The 23,085-nt window shown below is 42.2% G+C and overlaps 1 protein-coding gene across 3 annotated transcripts in view; it reads right to left on the bottom strand.

Moving 5' to 3' along the window:
* Positions 1-14,095, bottom strand: part of SLC44A1 (solute carrier family 44 member 1) — a 185,197-nt gene extending 171,102 nt beyond the window's left edge. The window contains exon 1 of one of the 3 annotated variants that reach the window (XM_058523704.1): positions 13,833-14,095. In XM_058523704.1, the coding sequence (XP_058379687.1) occupies positions 13,833-13,868 (36 nt within the window). In that variant the 5' untranslated portion in view covers positions 13,869-14,095. The remainder of the gene's footprint in view (positions 1-13,832) is intronic. The other 2 variants (XM_058523703.1, XM_058523705.1) reach the window with 2 other exon arrangements.
* Positions 14,096-23,085: the final 8,990 nt, after the last annotated feature.

Here is a 23,085-nt window from a genome sequence, read left to right as displayed (position 1 = left end):
ACGTGAGTGGCCTGGAATTTTCTCTTTATTCTACCAACATTTTTGATTCTTTTACTTTTTTATTTTCAGTGCCTTCCCACTGCCCTTGGAGCTTCCTCACTCCTGTGCCCCAGTCATGGGTCTATTTTTTTTTTTTTTTTTTTGCTGAGGAAGATTAGCCCTGAGCTAACATCTGTTGCCAACCTTTCTCTTTTTTTTTTTTAAAGATTTTATTTTATTTATTTTCCCCCCCGCAAAGCCCCAGTGTCATCTCTCTTTGCTGGGAGGGTTAAATTGGACAGTGTCTACTAGAGAACTTTGGAAGCCATGCATATTAAGCAGCCCTCTTGGTGATCTGGTCGTGGTTGTAGAATTTGAGGCATCAGCAGACAAATAAGACATTTGTGCTTTTCTTGGAGTAGGTGGGGTACTTTCTCCAGATGCTCATCCCCACAAAATTACTATCTTCCTAAGACTCCTGAAAACCCACCAAGGCTCTTAGCAAGTTGGCAACTCACAGGCCTCTTTTCCCACCAATGCTATTTTTTTGTGTGTGAGGGAGATCAGCCCTGAGCTAACATCCACGCTAATCCTTTTTTTTTTTTTTGGCTGAGGAAGACCGGCTCTGAGCTAACATCTATTGCCAATCCTCCTCCTTTTTTTCCCCAAAGCCCCAGTAGATAGTTGTATGTCATAGCTGCACATCCTTCTAGTTGCTGTATGTGGGACGCAGCCTCAGCATGGCTGGAGAAGCGGTGCGTCGGTGCACGCCCAGGATCCGAACTCGGGGCCGCCAGCAGCGGAGCGCGCGCACTTAACCGCTAAGCCATGGGGCCGGCCCGCCAATCTTCCTCTTTTTTTGCTTGAGGAAGATTAGCCCTGAGCTAACATCTGTGCCAATCTTCCTCTACTTTATATGTGGGTCACCGCCACAGCATGGCTGACGAGTGGTTTATGTCTGTGCCTGGGATCCGAACCTGTGAACCCAGGCCACCAAAGCAGAGCACACTGAACTTAACCACTATGAAATGGGGCTGGCCCCAGCAGGGGTCATTTTTGCAGTGCTGCTCTCCACGCTTCTAGTCACAACTTGAACAAAATAAGTAGCATCTGTAGATCTACCCACTCTGCTCCTGGGCAGGCAGTGAGAAGATGGGCCGGAAGAGCTTCCACTGTGCATTCTGCATTGTGGGCTAGTAAAGAAAAAGGGAGGGGGGACGGCAGAAGGGATGGGAACTCTTCATTCTCATAAATCTATCACCAGAGCTGATTAGCTGGCACTGGCTTAGATGCTGACAAGGCCCACAGGTCTCTAGCTTATGATGTGCTCCCTTTTTTCCTGCCTGGCTAGTATTAACGTCTTCACCTAGACTTCATTATAATGTAGGGCCACATGCTAACAACGTCAGGTTCAAAATCACCGAATTAACTTAAAACAGTTTGAACAGTGGTTTATTTTAATTTTCAGGTTCATTCCCATTTCCCTCCATTGACAGGTTATATTTGTTTTAATAGTAATTTTGACGAGTATCATTAGCATCATAAACTCAAATTTTAGTCTCTGAATACCCCATCCCCCCACATTTATTCAACAAGCATTTATTGAGGATGTGTTATTTGCTTAGCCCCTATAACATCATCTCAATTCTTTCTCCAACAAAAGACAGTCAGCATTCGATCAGCAGGCCCCATCTCCGGATGGCCATTTGGAGTGTTAAGCGGTAATTATAACCGCCCTAGAGTGTGGGCAGCAGCCCTGGAGGAAAGGAGAACACCACTCCCAAGCGCAGATGGCTGGTCCCATCTCTTGCTGTCGGCCCAGCTGGCCTCACCGCAGCTCAGACTCTGAAGTTTCAAACTTGAAGGACCCTTCTGTAAACAACGTACCCTTCTCTAACTTCTTGGAGACCTCCAACTACAAATCTGAGACACACACATGAAAGGCTTTTAAATTATCATAAGATACTTCAGTGATGTGAAATTTATTTACATTATTTGGCCATTATTTTAAAGAACATGTTGAAGTTTGTGATGTGCTCAAACTCAGTTTCAGATCGGCTGAGTGCTTCCGAAGGGTTACCTGACCCAACAATATTCTTGTTGCTGCCACGCTCACTTTTGTTGTCACGTAAGAGAAGGGAACTGAGGAGGAATAGCTCAAGAACTGTTTCTCAAAGTGCGTTCTGCAGAAGAACAGTTTCTCAAGATGTAACGGAAAAAAAAATTTTTTTAAGGACAAATAAATTCAATGAAGGCCAGTTAAGCAAAGTTAAATTGGTTTCCTGGGGGTGGGGATGGGCAGTGTGGGACAATGAGCCTTTAATATGCTAATATGTGCTAGGACTCTAAAAACGGGGGAGACGGTATGGAATGAACAAGAACTTCCCCAACTTTTCTGACCTCAGAACCCTTTCTTGGAGGACCATCTTGTAGCCCTGGTGTCTTGGGAGCACATACTTGGGGAAACCGTTAAGGTATTGTTACATAAGTAACACTTGTACCCTTAAAGGGATGGCACGTGGCGCACCACCCAGGAGCACAGAGCCGGGTAAGTAGCAGGCCATGGGGAAGTGTCCCTTCCCACCCAGGAGGCTCCCTGCTCTGCTTGCCACCACTTCAAGAGAAACTTGTTTCCACTTGGTCTTGGCTTCCTTTCTCAGATTCAAGTATACACTGTTTAAAATTATCACCAAAACTAGAATTGCATTCAATTTTAAAATGAACTATCTTTATTAAAGTATTATTTCCAAACCTTCATAACTGAATCTGCTTCAACCACAAGTGTCTATTCCAAAACGTATTCTTGATGTAAAAGTATGGCTACTTTCAAAATATATTTAATATGCTAGACTTTAAAACTTGATGTCTTTAGAATTGTCTTCCAACACGATGTTTTCAGAATTGTCATGAAAATACAAAATCACATGCAAAACAGATTTGAAAAAACTTCATGGCCTAGCAAGCAAGGGATAAAACTCTCTTAAATATGCTGAGTTTTTAGAGTACATTTTAGTAAAAAAGAAAAATTCCAGCTTTTGCCCCGGTGGTGAAAATCTCTGCCTTCGTAATTGGATCCCAACGTGCATGCTAATCATTTATGCTACAGAGACAACTTCACTCTGCCCCTTTTCTTCATGCTTGCCCTTCTTAGCGTTCTCCAGAGCCTTGTTGTACTCAGTGTTAAATCAAGTCGGCATCCATCACATTAACCCTTTCAGAGGCCATGGATCTCCTAAGACTGACTAAATATCTACTTCTTATTTAAAACTGCGTTCTTGAGAATCTGAGTTATGAGGAAAGGGCACAAATGTAGTCACATTTAGTAAACTTACTGCCATGATAGACTTGCTCAGACTTAAGTTTTTAGAAGAAAATGTAGAATGGCCCAGGAGGAAATGCACAGCAGTCAAGGGTCCCTAGAGTCTGAGGTTTATAACCACCACGTACGCAGACCACAGACTCTGCTCCAAATGGTCACACTCTGACCTCTCGTGTGGGGTGCACTGATTTAAAACCAACACACACACATACACTTTAAGGGGAGAATAAACAGTGCAAACAATCTCTGAATTTAAGGGACAGAAAATGGTATCTGAAGTACATTTAAGATACTATTTAAATGTAGTAGTTCTCAGTACAGCAGAGGGAAGGGAACGCAGGGCAGCAGGAAATGCACCGGCTTTGAACTACTCCCGGCTTTACACTACTTGGGGGACTTCAGGCAAGGTGCCTAAGCTTTTTGAGCCTCGGTTTCCTAATCCGTAAAATAGGGCTAACACTAGTACCCATCTCAGAGTTGCGATAACAAAATGAAATTCATTACATGAGAGCAGACAATTGGGGAATGAGGACATAGAAACCTCCAGTTAATGACTGGTCATCGCTATTCCCTGTACTCATTCCCTACTTGTTTGCTCTCATATTTCACGCCCTTGCCTTCTCCTTGGACACTACTCATCCTTAAAGCATCTCCTCTATGCGCATGACTTAAAGCATTTTCTGAAATCCAGTTCTGGGTCTTCCACTGCTTATGGGAAATTGCTACACAAAAGTATTAACATCAGTATTACCTCAAACTCAGTCTACACAAAATTAAATTTATCTTCCCCTCCCCACATACTAGTCTCCATCTCAACTCCCATGCCTAATAGACTAAATTCAATTGAATTTTATATTAAGAAAATTTCAAACCAGAAATATGTTTAAAATTAAACTCCTTTGCTATTTTAAATAATGTCACGTGGAAAGATTCTTGCATATAGCATTTACTATACTTTTGGATTACTAAATAAAGGGTGTTAACTTTTTTTAATGGCTTTCAATGTATGTCATCAAACAGTAACCCAAGAGTCATTCCAATTTATTCATCAAATCAATAAAGTTTACTTGAGTCAAAACCACATGAGCAATTAATATCATTCTGTTAACTTTCACCAAAGTTACAGGTGTGAAAGGGGGTCTTTGTGCTTTGAGTTAATTTGATTATTAGCAAGATTGAATATATTTACATATTAGTGTACTATTTCGCCTCTGTAAATTAGCTCTTTGCTGCAGAGTTTCATTTCTTGCACTGTGTGAGCTCTTTATATCATAAAGATATTCTAAATAATGATGTGAATCTTCAGTTTTATCATTGCTTATACAAAAAAAAAAAAACAAAAAGAAATTAAACAAGACAAAAAGGAAAGAAAGGCACTCTCTTTTTCCTTCTCTATCCTAGTATATCCCACTCCATATTATGGCTTCTTAAGAGCATCAGGGAAGGGTGGGAGGAAAAGGAGGGAACAAGAAAACTTTAGGGAGAAAGAGGAAAAAACGAGTACCAATCAGACAGAGATAAACACATACAGAAGTGAGAAGTTAGAAGAGGTAGGAAAGGAAATTGAGAGCTAGAGCAGAGGTCATACTAACCCCCAAGGTTCTCTTGGGGACCACTGACTGCAGGAATACTAATTAGCTACTCAGCCATTGCTTCAACCTTAAGTGCTCTTCTTCCTCCTGAAGCTATCTTGGCCTCAGAACGGAAAAGAGGCAGTGGGGGTGGGGAAAAGAGACAGGAGCTCAGCAGTGGCTAGAGCAGAATCCTTGCGGGAATAGGAAGATAATTGTGTGATTTTCAACTATGAACTGTGAAAAGTTTTATAATGGAGCTATAAGCAAAATGTTAGGAGACACTATAGAAGTGTGATTTTATAGGCAGAAGAAAATGGCAGAACTATGTAGCAGATACTACTGGCGTCCTACCCAGTCACCATCCCCACCCTCTGCACTACTGGCAGAGTCCAATTCTGTTCTGGGGTTGCTCCGCCCTCCACTTGACTCAGAGGGAAATCCTGGTTAGTCTAAGCCAATTACCAGGGCTTTTGCCTTCCCCTTGCTAGAGGCTGTTTAGAGATGAATATGCAGCCCTCCCTAATTCCTACTAAAGGAAAACCACTGGAGTGTCAGCTCACAAAAGAAGGTAAGATGAGCCACATCCATCTTGGGATCAAGAAGGGAGCTAGCGAGGAAAAGCTACCTTCCTTAAAATGACAAAAAGAGAAACAGAGAACTCGGGTCCTTGTCAACATCATCAAGCCACTGAACTAACCAACCTGGAAGCCACCCTACCTCTCAACTAACCTGAGATAATTTTTCCTTAATGTTTTAGCTATTTATATTTAAGGTTTCTTTATTCCTTACAGCTGAATCATCCTAAATTCTTCATAATGAAAAATCTTACACTATTGTTATCATCATCACATTATCACAATGCTACAACAAAAAAGAGCAAACTTTAATAACTTCACTGCTGCTTGAACATCTTGAAGTAACCATCTATTTTTCCATCTTTTTGCTGTTTTCCTTATTTTATATCATATAAATGTATCCAGAAATGAAACACTTACGTTTAACACTTTTCAGTGTTATCTGGCAACCTTAAAAATTAGAATAAAAATAGCTTTTAAGATTTTCCTTGCTGAATAAATGTCTAAATATTTGGTTGTGAGATACTGTAGAGAGCAGCTAAAAAGAGTAATATTAGTATTTTCACAAAAAAATAAATTCCAGCGGTTTATCAACCAAATGTTTTTTAAGTAAATCCTATTATACAACTGACATGAAATCAGAAACGAATCCAACAAGGGGGAAAAACTACCACCACCCGTATATTAAAACATACTGAAAAATGCAAATCTCTTTCAAAAATTACGTTTTAAAAGTAAGCACTAAATTTGATACAACACATAAATTCAAAATTGGTACTTTATGCTATGCTATATCCCAAATGAAGGAGAAAACAAAAAGTACTAAAAGAGAAGAAATATTACCATGCCAGAAACTTTAACCATTTTCACAGAGTGAATTCCCACAGCAGATATAACAATGCCTCTTTAATGACTGAAATTTTCACCAGCTCAAATACTTGTTCTTTATAACGCTACACATCAAGTCCCATCCATTTGTGCCTGCTATAAAAACATCAGCACTGTCAATCCACATGGCCCATTATTGGGGTGGACCAGACTTTTCCCATCCACCTTGACCCGGTAACTTACACCTCTCTAAGTACACTTGCTAACACACCTGAGAGGTACAGCTGCAACAGACAAGCTGCAAGACTGCTGCTGAAAATTCTGTTGAGAATCTTCTTCAAAATATTTGTCCTTTTTAACAATTTTTGTATTGAATTTTTTTTTTTTTGTGAGGAAGATCAGCCCTGAGCTAACATCTGCCAATCCTCCTCTTTTGCTGAGGAAGACTAGCCCTGGACCAACATCCGGCCGATCTTCCTCCACTTTATGTGTGACGCCACCACAGCATGGCCTGACACGCAGCGCGTCGGTGCTGGCCCGAGATCCGAACCCCGGGCTGCTAGCAGCGAAGCACGCACACTTAACCACTAAGCTACGGGGCCGGCCCCTGTATTGAATTTTAAAACATCAGAATTGCAAAGGTAGGAGTTCATCTACATCCATCCATAGAAGGAAAGGCATATTTGTTAATTTGTTCAAATATTTGCTGAGCACCTACCATGTACCAGCTAAGCACAGGACACTAATAACAGCAATGAACAAGCAGATGGCCCCTCTCCCCATCAGCTCAGTCTAGACCAGGGGTCAGTAAACATTTTCTGTCAAGGGCCACACAGCACATCTTTACACTTGCAGGCCATAAGGTCTCTGTCACAACTAACTACTCAACTCTGCCATTGTAGCAGGAAAGCAACTATAGACAATATGTAAACGAATGAGTGTGGTTGTATCCCAATAAAACTTTATTTCAAATTTCATATAATTTTTATGAAATAAATCTCTCATGCAATAATGTTCTTCTTTTGATTTTTTTCCACCATTTAAAAATATAGATACCATTTTTAGCATTCTTAGCTTGCAAGCCCCACAAAAACAGGTAGCCTGCCAGATTTGGCCCATGGGCTGTAGTTTTGCCAATTCCTGGTCTAGACATTAATATTAACTGTATAATTATTTGTTTATTGCTTTAAGTGCTCAAAGGGAAAATACATAAGGCTATGAGAGTTTAATGAGGAGACACAGCCTGGTTGGAAGGATCCAGGAAGCTTTTCCCAAAGAAGTGACTTTTAGGCTGAAAGTAATAGCCAGCCAAAATCCAGGGAGAAAAGCAGAAAGCCTTCCAGACTAGTGAAGAGCATGTGCGAAAGCCCTAAAAGAATAAGAAATAAAATCTACTGAGGAATCTGTGAGGCCAGAGCACAAAGAGTGAGAAGCATGGTGTGAGATAACAATGATGCTGGAGGAAGACAAGAGACCAGCCTACACAGAGTTTCGTTGGCTAGGGTCAGAGATTCTGGTCTTTGTCCTAAGAGCAGTCAGAAACCATTAAAGGGTTTCAAGTGGGAGAAGGACACAATCAGCTTTGGATTTTTTGTTTTTTTGTTGCTGAGGAAGAATCACCCTGAGCTAACATCTGTTGCCAATCTTCCTCTTTTTTTTTTTTTTTTTTGCTGTTGAAGATTAGCCTTGAGGTAACATCTGTGCCAATCTTCCCTATTTTGTATGTGGGTCACTACCACAGCATGGCTGATGAGTGGTGTAGGTCCACACCTGGGAACCAAACCCTGGCCGCCAAAGTGGTGCACGCCAAACTTAACCACTACGCCATGGGGCCAGCCCCTTTGGATTTTTTAAAGATCACAAAGACTACAGTATGAAGAAAAATTAGAAGGGTATGTGAATGAATACAGGGAGATTTGTACAGATTTGTAAGCAAGGTTCTGGCCAAAGATGACAGAGGCTTAGACTAGGGTGCTGGCAGCGGGGTTTAGAAGGTAGAAGAGGCAAGATGTGGTGACTAGATACGGAAAAATGAAAATCAGGTTCCCTACATGCCTCAGGTTTCCAGTTTCAACACCAGGATCCTAGTATCATTCACTAAATCAGAGATACTGAAAAAGACGTGTGTGTGTGTACATGCGCGCGTGTGTGTGTGCATACAAATTTTGAGTTCGGTTTTTGACATCCTGAGTTTGAGTCACCTACAAGACATTCTAGTGGAAGTGCTAAGTAATCAGTTGGATATAATGATCAGAGGCCAGGACAGAGGTTGTTTCAATGCAGTAAATCTGTTCAAGAATTGTCAGCATACAGATTATAACTGAAACCATAGGAGGAGATGAAATTAACCTAAAGTAAGGGTAGAGAACAGTGGTTTTCAACCTCAGTGGCACATGAGAATCACAAGGGGAACTTTAAAAAATTTTGATGCCCAGGCAGTACCCCTGGACCAATGGAATCAGAATCTCTGGGAGCAAGACACAGGCACCAACGTTTCTGAAAATTCTCTAAGTGCTTCCAATGTGCAGTCAAGGCTGCGAAGATAAGAAGGCTTCAGACATTAAGAATTAACAGTACTACAGAAAGATCAAGAGATTAAGAGACTAAGGAGGTTTCTAGTCCTAGTTGCCTCATAATGTATCTCTCTGACCTCAGACTACTTCATATCTCTAAACTCTAGTTTAGCTCAACAGAAAAGCGAGATCGTAGGACTAGTTTATCTCTCATATCCCCTAGAGCTCCAAAAATCTGGGCGAAAGTTACAAAATTGAAATATTTCTTTCTTTGGGGGGTGGAGGGGATAGAAAAACAACTATTAAGCAATTACCAGTAGTAGAATATAGAATCTATTTTGATAAATAATTATCCTCTCAAGCCAATAACATTTCTAAATGATAGGATGAACACATCAAACAGTATTTGATGGTATTTGCTACACCTGGGAACATTTTAACTGGACTATATTATACTATGTTGTTCTGCAGCTAGTAACTGCAGGAAGTTCAAAATGGTGGCATGAATTTAACTTGGAAATTCCTTAATTCAAAATTTTATTGAGTGCACCTTTTCGAAAGATGAAGTGAGCTGCAATTTAAGATTTGGGAAGCATGCATGTGAACACAGAAAGAGAAGCACAAGACTCAGCTTCAGAGGATGGGTGAAAGTTTGGATCTATCACAGAAGCTCTGTGACTCCAGCCAAGTTTCCTCAACTCCAAGTGTCAATTTCCTCCGCTGTACAACGGAAGCAAAGTCAACTTCAGAGTTACCATAGAAATCAAAACATGAAAATGGCTGTGAAAAATAGCTATACAAAAAGTATTACCATTTTTACATTATTTCCAGCCAATTTTAACATTAACTTTGATTTCCATATTTTGAGGAGTGGATCGTCTATGCTAATAGCACAGTATTCAGAAGAAAAATAAAAGCTGTCCGCATGCCATGACTTTTTTGTTCCAGTTAAAGCAAGTCTACTTTGCTGGACATATTTTAGTGAAACAACTTGGGCTCTGTTGGTAATTCCCTCTACACTCCTCAAATTTCACTTTTACCATCTAACTTGCAATTCCATAAAGCAGATGGAGACGACAGTATTATTAAAATTCAGTTAAGGAACAGTTAACACACTCAAAAGTTAACCAGTATTTGTGAACCACTTGATTGTTTTTCATTACTCCCAAGACAAGATATGAGAGCTAGAAAAAGACAGTTAAATTTATAGTTCTCAATTTGAAGACTCCAAGACAAGACAGTAGACAAGTACAATCTCTCGCAAAGTCAGACAGACAAGGGGCAGTTTGTTCAATCAGAAAGATTCTCCTCCATCCTTCTCACTATTTCTAAGGTTAGAACCAAAGGACACAGAACTTCAGAGCACTTGCAAAATCTCCTGGCCTCCAATGCACTGCTGTGAGAAATAATGATGGAGCCATTAAGGACCAAATCTTAGGGCAATTTGCTAAATAATCTTTCAAAAGCCTCCTTCATTCAAACCAGTTTGTCAATGGGAAAGAATATTTCATAAATCTGAAGATTTACAAGTGACCTTTGAAGTTTAACATTACAAGAATAGAAATTATGTCAGGTTATAAAAGAACAAACGAATTATGGAGAGTTGGGAATAAATTTTAAGAGTCTTAGGGAGGATTAGTGCTGTAAAAAGAAACTCAAGACTATCTCACTTTTATGTTCCCTTCAAAGAGATTTTTAGGCAAAGGCTATCATATGTTGGCTTGTTTTGAGCAATTACTAGTATTAGCAAATACCTTGTAATGGTCACTAATAAAAAGTAGTACATAATTAAGAGTTCTATAGAGCCCTGACTCACTATTTTGCCAATAATTATTTTGCCAATAATCTGCTCCTTCAGCAATGAAATACAAGTTAGTATAGAATGTGACACTTTTCTTTGATCTAAATCCTAAAACAGCGTAATTATTTTGATGACAAATTATGATATCCAGACACTACCCAAAAAATGAAAATAATACCAGGAAAAGACTTCAAGAGATGACACAGTTTGGAAGACCATAAGTTCTTTTATGAGTCTAGAACATAGCAAGAGACTATGAGGGAAAATAAATTGTATTTCAAAAGTGAAACCCTACTACAAAAAGGAAACACACTATATTTACATTGATAAAACCTGCCAGGGCTTTAAAATTGCTGACAATACCATTGAGAAAAGCTAAACTGAACTGCAGATTACCTCAAAGCTCGTTGTTTTGATGTGCTGTGCAGGTTATCATTACAGTTTGCAGACAAGCTCTTTTAAGATGTTATAGCCACTGCTCCAACTAAAATAGAAGCATTGAGGAGAGTACCAGGAGAAAAGGAAAAACCTGCTCAATTCTGCAAACTGATGGTACCACTGACAGAAGAGTTAGGAATGTGGAAAAGGCAGGTGAATTTTAACTTAGCTCAAATTTGAGCTTAGAAGAGGATGGCTTGGTGGAATTAGTCAAGCAGCCCATGGAAGTACAAGAGCACAGGGGTCAGGGCTGGATTCATAATCAATGCTACTTGGTAGCATAAATATATTCTGTTCATTGACTACTGCTGAACAACTGTTACATACAAGGTATAGTGAGGTAATGCAATGGATACAAAGATGGGGAAAACAAAAGCAGTTCCTCCACCCAAGAAGCTTACAATCCAGTAAAAGAGATGAAAGAAACATATTCTGCCCGGAAATACAATTGAGGCCTCTCAGAGAGGTTCAAAGTGATGTACAGGTTCATATGTGGAGTTGTATCCCTATTTTGTTTCAACACAACACATATGGATACTATATTATTCTAAAATTGGTGACGCTCCTGAAAGGAGCATGAAAATGCCAACAGATTGGTAACATTTCACAAATAAAGAATGATGCCAAAATCTCAAATAAGAAAAAAAAATGATGACCAGCTCTTTGGCACAAAACCTGGTCCTCAATGCTCCACTGAATACTACAATTCCCTAAAGCTGAACTTAAAGGCATGTGACAGCTGCTAATTGGTTATAGGAATCCACACAAAAAAATGCACCCCTTGGGGTGCATGACAAGCATCTTGTCTGGAGAACATGGCACGAAGGAAACAGTGGCTGCAAGAAAAGGAAAAAGCAAAGAAAATGTATGTGACAGCATTCCGAAAAGTAGGATGCGGAGCTTGCATGTGGAGTCAAATGCAAGATCTGTTATTAAAGCAGAGTTTTGGTCCAGCATCCATCTCTCCCAAATTTAATTGTTCATGCACTGAACAAGCCATCCATAAACTATCAATACTTTCCTGTCTTAAAGGCATTTCAACACCAAAAGAGGATGTAAAGTAACCCAGTTCTTAAAAGAAAGGCAATATGAAAGGTACCTTTTTGGTGAAAATAGTATTTCAGTAACTATTAGATGAATAGTGACCAACTAGATCCCCCCAGCCCCCCAAAAATCCCTAACCAGTTTGAAAGGTATTGTGGAATTCCACACCTTTATCTGTTAATATGAAAACCCTGGTTTATCAACCTCTCCTTCGTAACACCACCACGTATAGTTTTTCTTTGCTATTCTAACTCAATAGAAAGGTTTAACTACCTAAACCAATCAGCCTATGATCCTAGTAGGGAAAAAAAGAAAAAAGAAAACCCACAAGGATAAGCAAATACCCAGAAAAAGAACTAGACAAACAGGATGGATATGTACTTCATAAAACATAAATGTCCTCCATCCATCTGCAATTCTAGTCATTTTCTCTCTAACAGATCTCAGGTTTTCAGAACAAGTATGCAGGTTATTTAAAACTGAGTTATATATAGTCATTTAGCAGCAGCAAAACACTTCTGGCATTATCACAGATGCTAGATCTCTGGAGGAATTTTTTTCCCAAACTAGCATCTTTCTTCTTCTAAATACAAGAGCCCTTGTCTCTTCCCCAAAACAAACAAATCAAGGATTACAGTTAAATTCTACGCTAATGAAACTGTGAGATTACATCCCAGGCGTTGTCGGAGCCTATTTTTTATACACCACCACCAGACAGTTTGATGCAGTATTCCTGATTGCTTTTTATCTTATTTGTAAATACACTCACTAATCCACTAAATTAGGTAATTTACAAACAGGTCCTCTCCAGTTATTAGCGGCCAGCAGTCAAGTCCTATTACATTTGATCCTTATACAGTTGTCTAAACATTTCCATCCAGGTTAAGGGCTCGGATTGGCAAGGGAGAGGGAGGTTAGCAAAATTTGGATGGGGGCAGGGTGGAAGCTGGGAGAAATCTCTGCATCTCAGCCCTCAGCGACAACATTCAGCCAGTGCCCACAGAAAAACTAAATTCGGCACCTCTTCCTCCTGTTACACTGGCAACAAAGAGGGAGTTTCCGTAACGCTCCCGTCACCCACCCCGTGCCCAATCTCCTTCCCAGCCCCGTCCCGGCGCTCCCGCAGGGGCCTCGGTCGGCGAGGAGGCCGCGGTGCCCGGGGTCAAGGGACAAGCGGGGGGGATCTGGGAAGTGGGCCAGGCAAGGGCTCCAGGACCCGCTTAAACACTTGAACCCGGACGGGGGGCGGCGGGCAAGGGACAAGGGGCAGAATATGTAATGGAGCGAAAGCGGGAATAAGGTGGGAGAGGGGCAAAGAGCCCGTGCTGGGGGTACTCCTCCCGGGAGCACAGGAAATAGTCGGTGGCTGGGGACGGGGAAGACTCCACGGAGGTGGCAAGAGAGGAGCAAGGCCCGGAAGACAAGGGAAGGGTGCCACCTGGGCAGAGAGAAGGCGCCTGTGTTGCCTCTACCTGCAGACGGGCGGGACGGGCCGCTCAGGTGTGACCGGGAGGAGGAGGCCAAGTCGGAAAGGGGCCGGGGATTGCTGGGCGCGCACTGGGGGCCCCGCAGAGGCGCCCGCGGGTCGGCAGCCGCCGAACCAGCGCGGGGGCATCGGCGGGACAGGCCGGGGGGGGTGTCTCTGGAGTGCATGTGGCTGAAGGAAGGCTCGCGGGTAGCGGGAGGCATCGGCGGCGGGCGCCCGCGACACGGCGCGGGGGAGGCATCCCGGCGGGCGGCCGGGAGGCGGGGGCCCCTCACCTGCGCGGCGGAGGAGGCGGAGCTGCAGCAGCCCATGGCGGGGCCGCAGGAGCCCGGAGGCGGCGCCGGGCGCGCAGCTACGCCCCGGAGCCCCTCGGCATGCGAGCCGGCGGGCGCCCGGGGAGGGCGCGGCCTGGCCCCGCACGGCGCGGCGGCGGCGGCGGCGGCGGCTCGGGCGGCGGCTGGTACTCAGAAGGCGGCGCGGCTCGGGGCGGGCGCCGGCCACATCCCCCGGCGGCGGCGGCGGCGGCGGCTGCGCGGCTCCTGCTCCGCTCCTGCTGCTGCAGCTGCTCCCCAGCGGAAAGGGGCGGGCGGCGGCGGCGGCGGCGCCTCCCCCTGTCCCCCGCCTCCCGCCTCCCGCGCCCAGTCCCTCTCCCACTCCCTCTCCCGGGCCGCCGCCTCCTCAGCGCCGCGCGCTTCTCCCATCAGACTCCCCGCCCCCAGTGCAGCGCCGCGCGGGCGGCGGGGCGGCGGCGGCCGAAACGAGGCCGGGCACTTCGGCGCGAGTGGGAGCCTGCGCGATGCCGAGCCCATTTAGCCGTGGCACCGAGGCAGAGCGCTGCCTCGGGGCGACAGGGCGCCCGGGGCTGAGGCACCCGAGGGCTGGGCGGGTTCGCAGCCGAAATGGGGCCGGGTTGCTTTCGGACCCGGGAGGCACAGGCGAGGCACGCGGAGCTGCTCTCTAGCCCCACTGGGCGCGCAACTCGAAGAGCCGAATGGCTTTTTACTGCTCCGACGGCTGCTTTTTTATCCAGAGGAAAGCGTACACAATAAACCTTCCCTGGAGAAGGAGTGCGTGATAGAAGACGAGGAGAAACAAGCATCTGTTGCTACTGGTCCCATTTTGCTGATGTAGAAACTGAGCCTTGAAGGGGACTAAGAGCCTAATGAAATGCACCCAAGGTCGAAATTGTTATAAACAGCCAAAATAGGGAAAAAGCGGAACGTTCTCCAGGTCTCTCAATTTACAGACGTATTGGATCTGAACTAAACTTTCTTATACAAGATAGTCCACAAAAAAAGAAGCGCGTATTCATTCATTCATATTAAAAATATTTACTGAGAACATACTACGTTTCAGTAACTTGTAGGCACTGGAAATAAAGAGGCGAACAAAGGAGACAAAGTTTCTGCTCTCTTGCAAGTCCTTGTTGCTACATTAATACACTGTGGGGTAGCAGCTGGTTAGAGTAGGCGTGGTCACTACCTTCAAGAAATTTACAACCCGGAGTCCTTGGAAATAGTGTGAGACGAGAACAGTTAAAAGGTGGCAGGAATAAAGCTCAAGATCAGGGTTCATATTAAGAGAACCACGTACCAGGCGCTACTATAAGCCTTTTATATGTTTCATTACATCCTGTCAAAGAATATTTTAAAGACAGAATCAGAAAAGAAAAAAAATTTTATTTGCAAAGATGCCAGGCGGTGAGACTCTAGAAGGCCTAGCCAAATAAAAGACAGCGAGTTTTAAAGATTACTCAAAGTCTAAGGCGGGGAATAGCACAGAAGTAAGTTGACTTTAGTACACTGAAAGGGAATCTAAGCAAAGTCAAAATGGGAACCTGGGAACAGCCAAAGAAAAGGCCAGAGAAAAATTCCTAGTTGGTGTGTTCCAATACCATTTCCTAGGTCTGTGGCTGTAGATGAATCACTTCTCTAAACCTCATTCTCATCCTCTGTGAAAGGAGAATAATAGGGATGACCAGGAAGAGTTGTTGTCAAGATTAAATAAGAAAGCATTTAGTAGGTTGGTAAACACTCAGCAAGTACTACCTGAGATCATTAATTCTTCCCCTGCATTCTTTTTCAATTTGATCAGAGGGTCCATCATACTGCTGGGTTGGTGAATCCTGTGTGTTACCAGTAACCATTAGGCCATTAAATAGAAGTGAAAAAATAAAACTTTAATGGCTGTAGTCCCAATTCTGATTGTAAACTCCACAATTAGATTATAAACTCCCTGAGAACAAGGGAAAGCGTTTTCTCCTTTGTATCTCCTTCAGCCCTCTCAAATGTTTGTTGAATTATTCAATGCTGCCAGGAATAAAAACCCTTCCCTTGAGATTTTCCCTCAAAGCCTCAAAGTACATCTTGTTTTTAACTGAGGGAGGAGGCTGAAAGTAAAATTACAGTCTTAAACAAGAAGCCATCTGTCTTCCCTCTTTATAATCAAGGAAAGAGGAGTTGTTTCTCTTAGCAGAGTCAGTATGGGAGCATTTCTCTCAGATTATAAAAATCTTTTTGGCTAGTGTAGTTATTCCATGTAGTAACTAGTGCTTATTTTGTAATTAGAACTGCAGAAGCAGATAAATACGGAACAGACTATGGCAGTGCTTCAGAAAAAAAAATGTATTTCACTTTTTTGGAGATCTCTTTCCTAGACAAGGATGATGGGTGAAAATAATTGAAAGGGAGCACATTCCATTGTGCTTGACTGATCTGAACTTCAGTTTTCCCTTTAAGGGTTAATGGAGCTAGGAGTTCTAAGATTCTACAAGGTGCTTTGTAAATATACTAATTATGTATGTATGCGCCATATATGAATATGAATGTGATGTTTTAAAATTATACCTCATCATTAGCATGAGAGAAACTACCTGCGGCTCCTGAATTGATATTCTGTACCTTCCAAGAACGAGCCTCTTTCCCATCCCCCTCTCTTTCCCACCCCCACCCCCAAAGAAGCCTCATAAAAGGGATGATTTAGAAGGGGGCAAATTACAGTTGCTTTTCACTCTTTCTCATAAACAAGCACATACAGCAGTCAATGAAATTAAACTACAGCAAATTCAGAAATTGCGAAAAGGAATTTTTTTTCTCAAGCCAATGATCAGGGTACAGATCTCACCACCATGAGGTGTCATAGAGGCAAGCCACTTAGCAAGGGCTTAGGTTTGTTTTCCTTTTTCTTTTGAGAAAAAGAGGAGGTTGTAAAAACTTATGCAAGAACAGCATCTACACTAACCAGGATAAAATTACAAGGTCTATCAATCTTGGTGCTGCAACGTAAAAGCAGGTCGCCAGCTGAGCCAGCCAGAAACGCTTCCCAGTGGGCTAGTATTGCATGACTGGCCATGCGAATTCCAGTGTTTCCAGTCTCAGATGGAAGGCTTGGTGCTGGTCACTCATTGAGGGAAAACACTGAACTAATGGTCTTTCCAACGATTTTAATAAAGCCTGACTCATTGCTCCCATGATTTCAGGTTTTAGGTAACAGAAATATAAATGCATCTGTATGTATGTATGTCTAAAACTGCTCAGAATAGTCCTCTAAGTTAGGGGAAAAAATGGCATTTGGTGCTTTGGCTGTGTTATTTACATTTTAGCACATACTGTGTTCACAGCCACATCCCACAAGAGCACATTTGCTTCAGCAGAGCTCCAGCTTCCAGATCTGCCTCACAACCTCCTCCTCGAAGAAGCATTCGCATATCACCCCTGGGAAATGCTCCAAAAGCCAAAACTAATTGTAACCGAGGGCTGTAACTGTTCATTCATTACCAGAGAGGAAAGAGCAGGTCTCTAGTTGAGAAGATGGAAATGTATCTCAGCCCCCTAGTTAAGCCTTGAAGTTAGAAACCCCTGAAAAGAGCTTCCCTGAACTCAGGCATGTGTCAGAAAAAGACAACGTTGTTCCCAGCAAGACTCTGGCGAAAATCATAAATCCTTAGCTCTGTAACTTTGTTTCTGCCCACACTTGTACCGTTGATGTTTCTCCAGAGTTGATTAATAACTCTGGCTTTTATTTAGGATTTTCATTGTAAGATCAGAAAACTTAGAAGTTCTCTAAAAATGCTGGCTGTGAACTTGTGTTTGGAGGGGGATACCATTTCTCCTATTACTTTTCTGAATGACATTTTTTTAATCTGTAGTTATTCATTTATTCAATAATTTTTTTTTTTTGGTGAGGAAGATCAGCCCTGAGCTAACATCCGTGCTAATCCTCCTCTTTTTTTTTTTTTTTTGCTGAGGAAGACCGGCTCTGAGCTAACATCTATTGCCAATCTTCCTCTTTTTTTTGTTTTTTTTTCCCCAAAGCCCCAGTAGATAGTTGTATGTCATGGTTGCACATCCTTCTAGTTGCTGTATGTGGGACGCGGCCTCAGCATGGCCGGAGAAGCTGTGCGTGGTGCGCGCCCGGGATCCGAACCCCGGGCCGCCAGTAGTGGAGTGTGTGCACTTAACCGCTAAGCCACGGGGCCGGCCCCTCAATAATTTTTTAATTGAGTCCTCCTTATGAGCTAAGCATGTTTAAGTATCACTTGTGCAAACATCAGTCCTCAGGGATTTGAGCTATTTCCAACATAAAACTAGTGTTGATTTTTATTTTGAGGTGATGGGGTGAGGAAGGAGGCAGAATTTTGAATATTCATTGGAGAGGGAAAGAGGCAACTTGTAGAGAAATCCATTTATTTAACAATATAGTTCTTGAGCCATTATAATGAGCCAGATACCTAGCTAAATGCCAAGGATTCAAGATGAATGAGGTACATTCCTGGCCCTTAAGTCGTTTACATTTTAGTGAGGCAGAAAGACATTTACATCAAGAATTAGAGTATAGATTAAATGTAATGAGAGGAATGAGTGTACATGCTCTATAAGCTCAGAGGAGGTCCACAGAGATCCATTTATTTTGTTCGTAAAAAATGCTATATTTCATTTTTTTCCTGTTAACCTTTATAGCCTTACCTCCACTGGACAAGTTCTCACTGTGCACCAAAAGCCTAGAAAAGAGCTTGGTATCCAGGAACGTGTCATAAATATTTCTTCAATGAATAGATGAATTTTGTCAATGTGTTCCTAGGAATTTAGGTTTGTGAATGTCTAGAATGTCTCAAAGGAAAGGTTATCTGAAATACTAAATGATTATTTTTTTCAAAAATGGTTTGGCTTTATTCTGTAAAGCCTCTGGAATAAAATATATTTATTGGAAGTATAGCATATTGGAAGTATAGATAGATGACTTTTCGCTGGAAGACACTATAGTCTAACACCTTAGCAAAAGACAGATAGGATTAACCACATAAACATTTTTAAACTCCTGGATGCAAAAGGTACCATAAATAAACACAACCGACAAATGGATAAATAATACTTGCAAAGTGATGTATAAAAGGTTTACTGCTATGGTCTCTGAATATTTGTGTCCCCTGAAATTCACATGTTGAAATCCTAACCCTCAAAGATGATAGTTTTAGGAGGTGGGCATCTGGGAGGTGGTTAGGTCATGACAATGGAGCCCTCATGAATGGGATTAGTGCTGTGGGGGAAGAGGGAGAATCCCCCTCTACCCTTTCCCTTAAAGTTCCTCTGGCTGGCCAAATAATTAACAAGACAGGTTAGCAGGAGAAAATAATACCAAGTTTACTAACATGTATACATGGGAGAAACCAGGGACACTGCGTTTCTCAACACAGCAGCAGAGATTCTCATCTTAAATACCATCTTCAGCTAAAGACAAAGGAGGATGTTGGGGGTGGGGGGAGTCAGTTACAGGAGATTACCAGTAAAGCACAGTAAACAAGAATAAGGTTATTATGCAGATGTAAGGCCTCACCTACCACATTGATAAGTTTCTAGAAATGAGGTCATCCCCCTCTCTTCCTAGTACAGAGAGGGAGATACCTTTACAAATGGAGATTTCTCTTATAAATGTAAATGTTTGTCTGGCAACTCCTTGCAGGAGCATCTAGAGAATGTGGCCAGAGAAACAGAATTTTTGATAAGATGGGCTTGTTGGTGCCTTTCCTATAGTAACATCTATTTTACGTTATATTACAGCCATCAGATAGTAACTCCTTCCTGGAACAGATCTTCTATGTCAAATTCTTTAGACTGTTAGTGGGAGAGGTCAAAGTTCTGTCAGAGAAAACAATCAAGGTAAAGAGATATATTTCAGGGTGGCCAAATCTTGATCTCCCACAGTGCCTTATTAAGAAGTTTCAGAGGGCCGGCCCCGTGGCTTAGCGGTTAAGTGCGCGCACTCTGCTGCTGGCAGCCCAGGTTCGGATCCCGGGCTCGCACCGATGCACCGCTTCTCCAGCCATGCTGAGGCTACGTCCCACATACAGCAACTAGAAGGATGTGCAGCTATGACATACAACTATCTACTGGGGGTTTGGGGGAAAAAAATAAATAAATAAAATTAAAAAAAAAAAAGAAGTTTCAGAGAGGTCCCTAACTCCTTCCACCATGTGAGGACACAGGAAGAAGTCGGCAGTCTGAAACCCAAAAGAGAGTCCTCACCAGAACTCAACCATGCTGGCACCCTGATCTTGGACTTCCAGCCTCCAGAACCGTGAGAAATAAGTTTCTGTTGTTTATAAGCCATCCAGTCTATGGTATTTTTTATAGGAGCCCGAATAGACTAAGATAGTTATTATCCATAATATGCAAAAAGTTCCTATTAAAAACAAAAAAACTGAAAACACCCCATAGAAAAAGGACATAGAAGGCAAAATCCACAGTGAAAGAAATGCAGGGACTCATAAAATGTGAAATGCTGCTCGACCTCACTCACAATAAAACTGTAAGTTAAAAAATTAGGAGCTATCTTTCCTCACCTAACAAGTTGGCAAAGATTTAAAAGCTTAATAATATTTGATGTCAGAGAAGGTCACAGTACTCTCATGTACTATTGATGGGGATATAGTTACCTCTTTCTGGAGAGGAATTTAAGAATTTATACCAAAATTTAAAAGATGTCTTTCTTTTACCTCGGCTATTCTTCTCCTAGGAACGTATCCAACAGCAATACAGTCTTGCTTTCAATAAGGAAAAATTGGGAAAGACCCAAATTTCTATAAGCAGAATATTGGTGAAATAATTGGTTAAATGATAGGAAGTATTATACAGCTATTAAAAAGTATGAGGTAAATTGGTATTTACTGATATGGAAAGATAACTACAATATACCATCGACTAAAAAAGCAGTTTACAAAACAGCATTACGATGGAATCCTGTTTATGCAAATATTGTGTGTGTGTGTATTTGTAGAAGAGGCTATGAGGAATATGCACCACTCTGTTAGAGCAGTTACCTTTGGAGAGGAGATAGGAGTAAATTGGGGTGAGGTAGACCAAGACAGAAGGGAAACACTTTTTGAACTCTAGATTTCTGTATTGTTTGTAGTTTTGACAAACAATATTTTTTAAACTATATTAAAATTATAAAAAAATATTGTTTTTTAAACTATATTAAAATATTTTAATAAAATGACTGTAGGGGGAAGAGGTCCTCCCAAATGACTTTTTAATTACGGATAAATTATGCAAAGTGTCCAGAGGACAGAGAAAGAATAGATCATTGTTAAATGTGATGATTAGGAAAGGCTTCATGGAGGAAGTGGCACTGAGCTAGTCCTTGAACAACAGGTAGGTTTTCGATAAGTGAAGATGGGGGAGAAAAAGAGAATTCGCAGGCATGAAATGACTTATGCAAAGATGCGGGCTTAGAAAAGAATGAGACCTGTTGGATGTCCCAAAATATCTATTGTTGTATCACAAACCAAACTGAAACTTCTTGACTTAAGACAACAACAGTGATTTATTATCATCTCTTACGGTACTGGGGACTGGGTAGGCTCGGGCAGGCAGTTCTAACGTGGGGGTTCTCATGGGGTTGCCGACACACCGTGGATGGGGCAGAAGTCATCTCAGAGTTTCGTCCCTCACATGCCTGGTGGGTGATGCCAGCTATTGGCTGTCAACCAGAATACTTACAGGGAGCCTTGCTGTGTGACCTGGGCTTCCTTGCAGCATCGTGGCTGGGTTCCAAGAGTGAGCATCCCAAGAGGACCAGGCTGACACTGCATTACCTTTTATAACTTAGCCTCAGAGAGCATGTAGTATGACTTTTGTTATAGTCACAGGCCCATTCAGATTCAAGGGAAGGGACCATAGATGCCACCCCCACCACACCCCTGATGGAAGAAATATCGATGTCACACTATAAGGAGAATATGTAGGATGGGAGATCTTGCCACTAGCTCTACAGTTTGCCACAGTTCCCAAGACTCTCCAAAGTCTCTTCTGATGGGGGCTAGCTTCTCCCACCTACATTACCCCCTGGCATCCATAGACCTTGGAGTTTGTCCTTCCTATAGACAAGAGGAGCAGAGGATTTGGAGCAAATAGGTAACAGAGGGAATTTTTTGCTTTAAAAATATTACTATGATGATATCTTACAGAGAGGTCTAGAGGAAGGAGAGATTAAATAATAAAAACAGTAGGTGTTAAAGCTGTTGCCCCTACTCATCAACTCCCCTGCTCATTTCAGCAAAATTATGCCTAAGTGTGATTGACAGGAGTCCTCCACATTCTTACCAAAGCTTTCAGTCTTCAGGATGCTCTCAATGGACCTCAATTCTTGTAGAACCAGATGCTCCTGTGCCTGGCAGGAAATTACTAGGCCATGGGAAGTAACTGAACTTTTTGAAAATACCAAGGTACCACTTCAAGGATACTAACTGATATTTCTCCCACCGAGCGAAGGACATAGATTATCTGGGAATTAAGCCGGACTTGACCACCAACTCACTCACTTCCCAAGTGCTCCAATAGTTTGTCTCCTAGTGTGGTACTGCAGAACAAAAGGAAGGAGAAAGGGAGGCGGGGAGGCTGTGAGGGCTGGCTGGACTAGCAATTTGAAGCTTAGCTTCAGTCATTCCCAGCTTGCCTCAAGTCCTGTTAAGAGATGTGTGTCAGGCAATGAAAATTATAGCATTAGCCTGGTTTTTAATGTTTTTTTTTTTACCCCCAACTATTATTATTTTATTGGACAAACTGTCAAAATCCACCTGTTCTTTCTCAGAACCCCTTTCTTCCTTTCTCATTGACACTAGTCAGCGTCATTTTCCCTAATACTATGTAATTTAGTAGAGGCTGTGTCAATTGCATAAAATATTTCTAATCTCCATAATTAAGATGCTGCTGGTCTGACAGCTTTGCTCTCTTACTCCCCCTCAGCTAGTTGCAGGGATGTAGAAAGACATTTAAAAAGAGTACTAAAGCAGAAATGACACACTGTTCACCTCCCAAGGGCCGTTTCATGACTGTCAGCAGACTCCCCACACTCCCTCCTGGAGAGTTTCATTTTATGGCTTCTTCAAAAGTAGGAAAGAGGGACTATGCCAAAGTTCTCCAGACCATCTTCTCTCTATTCCCAGAAAATACATGCTCTGTCTTCAGTTTGAATTTAGAGAAAATCCAGATCATCTCTTCTTATGACTTGTCCTTGAGGTCAGATCCTAGC

Source organism: Diceros bicornis, chromosome 28, assembly GCF_020826845.1.
Source record: "Diceros bicornis minor isolate mBicDic1 chromosome 28, mDicBic1.mat.cur, whole genome shotgun sequence".
Lineage (NCBI taxonomy): Eukaryota > Metazoa > Chordata > Mammalia > Perissodactyla > Rhinocerotidae > Diceros > Diceros bicornis.
Note: the sequence above shows the minus strand (reverse complement) of the source record. Positions and strands in the feature narration are given on the sequence as shown.